General features: G+C 38.7%; 1 protein-coding gene across 4 annotated transcripts in view; it reads left to right on the top strand.

Moving 5' to 3' along the window:
* Window positions 1-11,108, top strand: part of LOC118740455 (serine/threonine-protein phosphatase 6 regulatory ankyrin repeat subunit A) — a 233,659-nt gene that overhangs the window by 206,693 nt on the left and 15,858 nt on the right. For all 4 annotated transcript variants that reach the window (XM_036472008.1, XM_036472007.1, XM_036472009.1 and 1 more), the window contains exons 7-11: window positions 7,945-8,240; window positions 8,312-8,614; window positions 8,687-10,114; window positions 10,176-10,712; window positions 10,846-11,052. In XM_036472008.1, the coding sequence (XP_036327901.1) occupies window positions 7,945-8,240; window positions 8,312-8,614; window positions 8,687-10,114; window positions 10,176-10,712; window positions 10,846-11,052 (2,771 nt within the window). The remainder of the gene's footprint in view (window positions 1-7,944; window positions 8,241-8,311; window positions 8,615-8,686; window positions 10,115-10,175; window positions 10,713-10,845; window positions 11,053-11,108) is intronic.

Raw genomic sequence — 11,108 nt, 5'->3', positions numbered from 1 at the left:
TTTTTTTTACAATATCAAGTGCCCACAAGAAGTGTTAAACCACTAAATAGCTTAAAAAACGCTTTCAAAAATTCGAAACGAGAGTGAAGTGTTCAATTGTGATCGAAATTGTAGGCAAAATTTGTGCGTGTGTAATTAATGTTTTACTTATTTGAAGAAATGTTGCCCGTTGTTATTAAAAATAAGCAAACCAAGACCCCCGCTTTCCACTGGTGGTTACATAATACTTGAATAGCTCCTTAATTAACATGTGTTTGTTTTGAGCACGCACGGCCAGTTAAACAGGCATGTCTGAATCGATTTCCTGCATCATTCTTAGCAATTTGATGTGCATTTTTATTGTTATGTGTTGCAAACAGACATTTTAGGAACTAAATAGGTTCTAAAATCTCTGTACACAAGCGCACTTATTTTTAACAGTTTCCAGTTTTAACAGCTTTTATTTATTTTATGTATTATGTGATTTCCGGAAGCGTCGAATACAAAAAAGGGCTGTGACTGGGTTTATGTAATTTGAAATTGTATTGATGATTACAAATAATAATAAAAAGGCGCTTACATATCGACACAACTAAGAATTTCATATATTTCAGTAGAGCCAATTAAAGATTTTTTGTTTCGTAATTTAGCAATAATATGTCTTGGACCGTAATTATTCCGGATTATATGCGTCATACTGTAAGCTTTCAAATTATGTATTTTTCTAAACCTGAAATTTTGAATTGTGCCGTTATTGCAGAGGACCATCGACATATGTTAGAGTTTGGCCGAGCTACTCCTCCGATTGTGGCATGCGCCTTGAGGTTGTCGCACGAAGGGGAGGGACCTACAGTTTTACGTCGACTCCTGCCGGGGGCCGACCACTATTACAAAAAACATTTTCTTTTTTTTGTTGGCCGGAACTGGGCTCGGACGCTCACCCTGCGGAATGGTAGTGCGCACTTCTAACCACTACACCACAGCGATCGCTTAATTAATTTTAATCATTAATCGCGATTAACCATTTATTCGTTAATTTTTAGTCATTCATAGACTAACATTTTGTCGACAATACTCGCATAAGATAGTCCCAAATTTTCACAAAAGAGAAAAGTGATTTTCTTCAAAACTTTTGAATGACGTCTTGACTGAACTTACTAATTCGGAATTTCTACTATTACTTATAGAGTAGGCTATTCATAAAGTCTGGGTAATGAAATACAAATTTTTTTATTATAAGTTCCATAAATATAAGGAGACTTTTATTGTTGAATTTATTTCTTGCACATAAACTTGTATCTTGAACTTCTTTTTCCAAAAAGTGAGGATGTCAAAATTTCAATAGATATCGGATGTACGGTAATTTTCCAAAGAGATCTCCTAATAGATAAGTTCATGAAAACTATTCCAAACGAAAACTTAAAATTGTTAAAAAAAAAAATAATAACTAAATTTAACTAATTTATATTAGAGGTTTGAAGTTTATCCCACTGTAAGTATAAATCTTACGCCAATTTATTTCCATTGTCACTTTTTCGTAGCCATATCAACAGCCTGACAATTAAGAAGATTGTGACGTTTCATGCTACCATACGCAATATCTTAAATCCTTTAAATTTTATTATTAACCTTTTGTTTGTTAAAAACATTTTCTTCTTAGATTCGAAACTTGATCAAGCAAAATTGCCTTTGTTTTTGACTAAGAGATGCTCAATAAGCTCAGAATTGTAGTTCTCATTTGCATACATAACCATAAATTATTAATTTTTGTTTCACACCAACTCCAATATTGAATAGTAAAATATATTTTAATCTTACCCAAATAAACAACGATTTAGTTCAATGGTCAATCACATATAGAGTATAGGGTGGTAATGTGTTAAAGTTTTAAAGTTTTTAAACGCAAAATGACGGCTAATACCTTTTTAAGCGTTTTGTAATTTAACCAAAACTCATTAGCATCCACTCAAGCAAGGAATTATTTACTTTTCAACATGCATTAGCAGAATGCACTTCTCTTTTGTTTACAATTTGGTTGTCAAACACACTACATCGGATCTTTTGACACATTTACCAGAATTTACCACCAGGTAGCTTCTGACAAAGAGATGACCTTACTTACTCTCTTATTTGTCCTCTCAGTTGCCAGAAAACCAAGTACGATTTCCGGTAAAATCTGGAAATTCTGGTAAAAAATTGTAATTTCGGACTCATGCGGGTTCACAACTAAATAATATTGGGAATACTTTTGAGGTGTTTGAAGAGGGTTGCGACCTGTTTGAAACTAAATTTATTTATAATAACCATATTTTGGCCTTGACACTTTTGCTACGTTTTGGCCGACCTTCTCCTCCGATTTGTAGCGTGCGCCTTTGCTGTCACACAAATGGGAGGGACCTACAAACTTACGCCGACGCCGAACGGCGATACAATTTTTATGATGAGCTATTTTTTTTTATTAAAGACACTAAGATTTTTAAAATATTTTCACTAAAATTTTATCAACCTAAATGTAAAGCTTATGCGAAGTAGTTATCTAATTTAATGTAAATTTTAAACATTTTCAAGATAAAACATGAATTATATTTAAAACGTAAATTTTAATACAACTGTTTTATATATAATCCCAAACATATGATATAAAATCCCCTCTACCAAAAAACTTAAATTGGGTAACGCCGGTTTGAATTTTTACAATGAGCAATTGTCAAAAATCTTCCTTTTTATCAAAAAGTTATTTACCAGGGTGTCTTTGAACTAATGATTGGTACTGAGTTAAAGAATGCACACACATAAAAGATTGCAGCCTTTTCAATACTCATTCAGTGTTAAACCTTTTTTTGATTGGGCATTGGTTTTTTCAATCTTGCTATGAATATGTTGATGTGTGAATTCATAACTGCTTTGAGAGAATGGAAAATTCAAAAATTTTAAACCTCAATCCTAAGCGAAGAATAAGTAATGAAAACTGGATAGAAAAAAATTGTTGATTTAAAATTGAAAATGATTTCACACTTACACAGCTCTGGTATACGGTAGTTCTTAATGTATACTGGGTCTGTATCTTTTGTCCTTAACTTTTGTGTGTAAAAATTGTTTGATGTGATTGCTTCTGTTTCTAATCCAAAAATATCGCTGTACCTAGAACATAATTCCGTTAACGTTTTTTCAAATAGTTTTGGAAAATTTTTCTTTAGTGTATCCAAAATTTTATTTTTTCTTTCTGTTTTGTTTTGATCACTTGAAATTAAGTTATAGTCAGTGAGATTTTCTGATTTAATTCTGTTTAGTTTTACCGTTACTGGTCTGTCATTTGTGTTAAGAATTCGTATGAATGCATTTTCAGATTTTACCAAGGTACTTGCAATGAATATACCTGTTTGTATTCCTTGATTAGGTATCAGTACTTCTTGAAAAGGAGTAGAAAGTTTCACCCTTCTTATAACTTCTGACATAGCTGGGAGTGTTATGTCATCGTTACAAGTAGTTATAATTGGTATTTCAATGTGCATTTGGAATTTTTCTGGTCTGAGGGTTAGGAAATCTTGATTCTCATTGAATTCAAGTAGACAATTGTATTTTTTCATAAAGTCCATTCCAATAATGCCATCACACGGTATTGGGAAATCGTTTTGTACTACATGAAACTCGTGTGGTATTAAGTAATTTTTAAACTTTAAATCGAAAAATGTTGTGCCTATTGAATTGATTTTTCCTTGTCCAATGCCTTGTAGTGTTGTAATGTGTTTTTTGTTTATGTGTTTAAGTGACCAAGATGGTCATGTTTAATTATGGAAATGTCTGCTCCTGTGTCAACTAGTAGTGTTATGGCGGTGTTAGTGTGAGCAATTCTGACTTGTATGTAAATGCTAAAGTTAAGGTTAAGATTGTATATTTTGTTTTCCGAGTTTATCTTAGGGGAATGTCCGGGTTTTCCGAACTATTGTTGTCTGTTTGGGTCATTCTAATATTCCTTGTATTACCTCGGTAGGTATTTCTGTTTTGACCTCTATTATTATAGTTATTTCCACTATAATTGCTGTTTTGGCCATTGTGGTTTCTTTGAATATTGGTTCTATTTTGAAACCTTCTTCCAAAATTTCTATTGTTTTGGAATCTGTTGCCAAATTGTCTTTGTCGGTAGTGCAAAATGGTATTTTGTTGGCCTGTAGCTTCTGTACAACTTCCAACAAATTTGCTTATTACTTCATTCATGTCAGTAAACTGACCTGCTTCCATAATAACTTTGACTTTTTCTAATGTGCAATTTTTAGTTATTGCCCTTACGGCTGCTTGTGTCGCATATTTACTTGCCAAATTTAAGTTTATGCCGTCATTTATATATGCATATTTTGTTAGTGTTTCTATTTCATTGCAGTAATTTGTAGCAGTTTTGCTACTTTGTCTTATATTCATAAGTTTTGCAGTCACTACTTCTACTGACTCACCTTTTACGGTGGTGCGTAGTTTGGTACTGATTTAAGTTTAGTCTTAATTAAAGAAATGGCTATTGCCTCATGTTCGCCTTTTATCGCATCAACCAGAGTTAGTGCGTCAAGGAATGAACGTAAATTTTCTGATTTGCCATCAAAATCAGGTATAAGCTTTGTTGCTGTATTTATAAATTCTACTACTGTCTGTGTCATTGTGGGAGTTTGTATAATTTCTTGTAGTGGTGTAAATGATATTTCCTCGTGTAGTGACGTTGGGATATCTATTGTAATTCCTTTTCTTGAGGCTACCGTTATGAGTTTTTCCCTAATGTCAAGAAAGAATGTTTCAGCTGCTACTTTATGACCTTGTGTAAGTCTATTATAGTTGACATTTAGAAAAACTCTAAGTTTTTCAAGTGTGCTGACTAGGCTATTGATATGTTTATTAAGTGTCTCTGTCTTTATTTCCCTGTCGTTGTTTAGGCACTTATGTGTTTTCAAAAATTCCTCTCTAATTTGTCTAGCTTTAATTAATATTTGGTTCCAGTCCATTACCTTTGGTTGAACCTTTTATTGTAACAGTGGGTAATAAATTTGTTAGACTTGGCCTAAATCATTGCTTCTATTGGCTGTATATTTTTTTTTAAGCACCTATTGTGCATTCTATACAATTTAAAGCAAATATTTGCTGCTAAAAGGGCTACTATTACAAATACCAAGATGGTTATAACTTCCAAGTCGGGGGACGTTACGTCAACTTTGTTGATAACATTTGCAGTAGAGTCTACTGTTTTTACGTCTAATAGACCCATTTTAGGCCAAGTTTGTAGTATTTGTATTGGTATGTCCAGATTTAAATTTTTCTAATTGTCTCCTATCATATAAGTTTTTTAAAAATTTTATGTAACTATAACCCTCTTTTTTTTAATTAATTCTTATTTTAGTAAATTTTTAATTAACATTTATTTATTTTTATTGATAAAATTTTGGCTTAATATTTAAAAAAAAGTCATAAAATTTTTTTTTTTTTTTTTTTTTTAAAGTAAGATTGAAAGTAACTTAAGAAATGTATTGTATATGTATATAAAAAAAAATATTTTTGCCACGAGCGAAAATTCGCTTACTGGCCCTATGAGTGCGGATTGACGCACATCAGTTTTTGTTTGCTTATAATATAATTTATATTTTTTATTATTATTTTTTTTAATTTTGCTTTCTATTTACTAAATACTGCTCCATCAGGAATTCTACCTCTGAGATTCTACTCCATATTTTAGTTGCTGCATCCCATGGTGGTGGCGGCCTTGTATTAACTGTTCTTAGTAGGATTGCCTTCTCCCGTTTTAGTTTTTGCATGTAACCTCCTCTTCTTTTTGGCTTTTGTGCTTTTGGAATGGTAATTTCATCTGTTGTCTTTCTGCTGGTTCTTTTTCTATATTCCTCGAGAGTTATTGGTTGTGGTCCTTCCTTCATCACGCAGCTGACGGATCTTTGTGGCTGATCCACGTCAGGACAAATTAGTTTTAAGCTGACTGTCCGTCAGGCTTTTTTGTTTGATGATTGATTGATTTATTTATTTTTTTTGGCTGATCAAGTCAAAGTGCTTTTTAGTGCATAATTTTTAAGCACAAAATTTTAAAAATGTTGCAATTTAAGCAAACCAGGATTCAGGCTGATCTGTGCAGCAAAGCACTAGACTGCCACTGTGCAATTCAAATCTAAGCACCGGTTGGCAGGATAGCTTTTTTGCAAATTAATTTTCGCAAAAAGCTGGCAGGATCGCCATGTATCGAATGAAACAATTCATTTATGTTTTAATTGTATTGAATTTATTTTACTGAGCAACTCAATGTCGCTTTGTAGGTTCTTTTAGAATTGAATTCTTAGCCTAACATATTGGGGTATTTATGGGAAATAATTGCTGCATAAGCATAAATAATATTATAAATAAATTGAAGCTTAAAGTTAGTTTGTTTGACGGTTTGGCACGTGTGCCTGACAATGCGTGAGTTCTATATTCAAAATATTCAAACAACTGAAATATGAAACCCTTGTTGTTATGAATAAATTAAATAATTATAAACGTTAAGCATGGTCGACTTTCAGTTACACTACTTTATGACTTTCCTAGCACATAAATCAATCTCTGAAGCAGGATTCATAAAAAAAATTTGAGCAAAAAAATGGGCTTGGTTAATAAAAAGTCAAATCGAATCAACGCACAAATGTTTAAAATTTGTATGTATGGCCATCTTTATCTTTATTGCAACGTGTGCAGTATCAAAAAACTTGTAAACAACATATGTATGCACATGTGTTTGTAAAACTTGCAACACACGAAGCACCAATGACATTGACGGCCATTGCATGCCACAAACAAAAAGTGGCACGCGGTCTTCTAGAAGTCAGCGATGCAGTTACACACTCAGCCATACGCTTTTCTACATGCATACATACATGCACACACATTAAGCCTCAACGCCAGAAAGTATGCACCGCTTTTAGACGGCAGCACTCAAACTTCACAAAAGCTCTTGGTGTTGCAAATTAAAATTTTCACTTGCGAATGCGTTGATTAAATTGCCAGCGACGTGCAATGGGTCATGGCAGTTCGCCTGGCGGTCACAGTGCACTCAGCGGCAGCTAAATTTAAGGCTCATGCGAGGAATTCCCCATGAACTAGTTTTATACGCGCAACTTTTTTGATTTACTAGCACTTTCAATTTACTGGTTACAGAATTGGCTGTGGCAAGGAGTCACGCAAAAGTTGTTACAAGATGTGTTCAAAGCGATTTCAAAAAACTACGTGACTAACTGATTTCACATTCAGACACTTTTGGTTTCTTTTGCACTATACTGAAGGCATTGTGCGGAGAATTAATTTGGAGTTGAGCTAGCTATTTCATAAATTGATTCAATTGTGACCATCAAAGTATGTATTCCGATACAACTCCATGTGCGAAGTATGCGAAAGCCCGCAAACTTTTTCACCTTCACATTCAACTTGACTGCCACGCAATTTGCATATGTTTTAGTTATAAGTGTATATATAGTGTATAATTTCCAGCGCCAATTAAAATTCCCCTCCCCTACTTTTCCCTTTTTAGCTCATAGCTTACTTCCATTGGCACTGCCGCGAAAAATATTTCACTCTTCTTTATCAGCACATAACAGTAATTTGAATAAATATGTGTGTATTTTCCTTCACCTTCTTTGCACAGGCAACAACAGCTAATGGAGACACGGCCCTGCATTTGGCCGCCAGACGACGGGATGTCGATATGGTTCGCATCCTGGTCGATTACGGCACCAATGTCGACACCCAGAATGGTGAGGGCCAGACACCCTTGCACATAGCGGCCGCCGAAGGTGACGAGGCACTGCTGAAGTAGTTCTATGGCGTGCGCGCTTCCGCGTCCATTGCGGACAATCAAGGTGGGTAACGTTCGGTTTCCTGCGTAAAACATTGTATTTTTAACATATTTGCTTTTTTTTTGCTTATTTGTATGCTGTATATTCTGCTCAAGCGCAGATCGTACACCAATGCATTTAGCAGCTGAGAATGGCCATGCGCACATCATTGAAATTTTGGCGGACAAATTCAAGGCGAGCATCTTCGAACGCACAAAGGATGGCAGCACGCTGATGCATATCGCCTCGCTGAATGGCCATGCCGAGTGCGCGACGATGCTCTTCAAGAAGGGCGTCTATCTACACATGCCAAATAAGAATGGCGCGCGCAGCATTCACACCGCGGCCGCTTACGGCCACACCGGCATCATCAACACGCTGCTGCAGAAGGGCGAAAAAGTTGATGTGACGACGAATGTGGGTATCGTTGGCATTAAACGATTTGAGTAATTATTTTTAACATTTTGTTTTATTATCCATTTCTGCAGGAGAACTACACAGCACTCCATATTGCTGTGGAGTCTGCGAAGCCAGCCGTCGTCGAAACATTGCTTGGCTTCGGCGCCGATGTCCATGTCCGTGGCGGTGCGATGCACGAAACGCCGCTGCATATTGCCGCACGAGTTAAGGATGGCGATCGTTGTGCTTTAATGCTCCTTAAGTCCGGAGCTAGTCCCAATTTAACTACCGATGATGGCCTGACGCCGGTGCATGTGGCCGCGCGTAACGGTAATCTGGCAACGCTGACACAACTCCTCGAAGATGGTGGCGATCCGCTATACAAATCCAATGTAAGTTCTACACGCGCATATAAAGTTTGCGGTACTTAACTTGCAAACTACCATCATTTAACTTCCTTACAGACCGGCGAAACGTCACTGCATATGGCCTGCCGTTCGTGTCACCCCGAAATCGTACGACACCTCATCGAAATGGTCAAGGAGAAACATGGCCCCGACAAGGCTACCACCTACATTAATTCAGTTAACGACGATGGCGCCACCGCACTACACTACACATGCCAAATCACCAAGGAGGAGGTCAAAATTCCCGAGTCCGACAAGGAGATTGTCCGCATGCTGCTGGAGAATGGCGCAGATGTGACGCTGGCAACGAAAACTGTGCTGGAGACTGCTTTCCATTACTGTGCTGTCGCTGGCAACAACGATGTACTAATGGAGATGATCGCGCACATGAATCCCACAGACATACAAAAAGCCATGAATCGACAGACGTCGGTAGGCTGGACGCCGTTGCTAATCGCCTGTCACCGCGGGCACATGGAGCTGGTCAACAACCTTTTAGCGAATCATGCCAGAGTGGATGTGTTCGACACAGAGGGCCGATCCGCCCTGCATTTGGCTGCCGAACGAGGGTATCTGCACGTCTGCGACGCATTACTCACCAACAAGGCGTTTATCAATTCGAAATCGCGTGTCGGTCGCACGGCGCTACATCTGGCGGCGATGAATAGCTTCACACATCTAGTGAAGTTTCTCATCAAGGATCACAATGCTGTTATCGATATATTGACACTGCGCAAGCAAACGCCTCTCCATCTAGCCGCCGCTAGTGGACAGATGGAGGTATGTCAGCTTCTGCTTGAGCTCGGAGCTAACATAGACGCGACCGACGATCTGGGTCAAAAGCCCATACATATCGCTGCGCAGAACAACTACTCTGAAGTGGCCAAATTGTTCCTGCAACAACATCCGTCGCTGGTGAATGCCACCAGCAAGGATGGCAACACCTGCGCGCACATCGCTGCCATGCAGGGTTCGGTGAAAGTGATCGAGGAGCTAATGAAGTTCGATCGTTCTGGCGTGATATCGGCTAGAAACAAATTGACTGATGCCACGCCGCTGCAGCTGGCGGCCGAGGGTGGACATGCGGACGTGGTGAAGGCGTTGGTACGTGCGGGCGCCTCGTGCACAGACGAGAACAAAGCTGGCTTTACGGCCGTGCATTTGGCGGCACAGAACGGGCATGGTCAGGTATTGGATGCGTTGAAAAGTACCAACTCTTTGAGGATAACCAGCAAGAAATTGGGACTGACGCCGTTGCATGTGGCAGCCTACTACGGACAGGCGGACACTGTGCGCGAGCTGTTGACGAGCGTGCCGGCAACGGTGAAATCTGAGCCGCCGACAGGACAAAGTCTCTTCGGTGAATTGGGGGCAGAATCCGGCATGACACCATTGCACTTGGCAGCATTCTCGGGCAATGAAAATGTAGTAAGGTTACTACTAAATTCTGCCGGTGTACAAGTGGAGGCGGCAACGACAGAAAACGTAAGTTTCGCACAAAATTGTATCCCCACATTGGAGCATTTTAACACACTTAATTTTTCAGGGCTACAATCCGCTCCATTTGGCTTGCTTCGGTGGTCACATGTCAGTGGTTGGCTTGCTTCTGAGTCGCTCAGCAGAACTGCTCCAATCGACGGATCGTCATGGCAGGACGGGTCTACATATCGCCGCCATGCACGGCCACATACAGATGGTGGAGATTCTGTTGGGTCAGGGCGCAGAAATAAATGCCACCGACAAAAACGATTGGACGCCACTGCATTGTGCTGCCAAAGCCGGCCACTTGGAAGTTGTGAAGTTACTATGCGAGGCCGGCGCTTCGCCCAAGTCGGAGACGAACTACGGTTGCGCGGCGATATGGTTCGCCGCCTCCGAAGGCCACAATGATGTGCTGCGGTATCTGATGAATAAAGAGCACGATACGTATAGCCTGATGGAGGACAAGCGCTTCGTGTACAATTTGATGGTGGTCTCAAAGAATCACAACAACAAGCCGATACAAGAGTTTGTGCTTGTGTCGCCGGCGCCAGTGGATACCGCAGCCAAATTGTCAAATATCTATATAAACTTGTCGACAAAGGTGGGTATTAGTTGATTGAGAAGGCCGGGAATAATTTAACTGCATTGCTTAGTGGGCTAAAGACAGATAAAACAATTGCTTTTGAGGTCTGTTATTGTATATAAAAATGTAATTGAATTGCTTTCACTCACAGGAAAAAGAACGCGCCAAAGATCTAGTAGCCGCTGGCAAACAATGTGAATCTATGGCGACGGAGCTGCTAGCCCTTGCCGCAGGCTCTGATTCGGCCGGAAAAATACTGCAAGCCACCGATCGTAGAAATGTCGAGTTCCTAGATGTGCTAATTGAAAATGAACAAAAGGAAGTTATTGCACACACTGTAGTGCAGCGCTATCTGCAAGTAAGTTTTGCCGCGACCCTTAAGCCCAAACTGCTTATATTCTCACTACCCTGCAG

Source organism: Rhagoletis pomonella, unplaced genomic scaffold (assembly GCF_013731165.1).
Source record: "Rhagoletis pomonella isolate Grant_MI unplaced genomic scaffold, Rhpom_1.0 Rhpom_scaffold_00006, whole genome shotgun sequence".
Lineage (NCBI taxonomy): Eukaryota > Metazoa > Arthropoda > Insecta > Diptera > Tephritidae > Rhagoletis > Rhagoletis pomonella.
The sequence above is the reverse complement of the archived record's forward strand: the minus strand, read 5'-3'. Positions and strand labels throughout refer to the sequence as shown.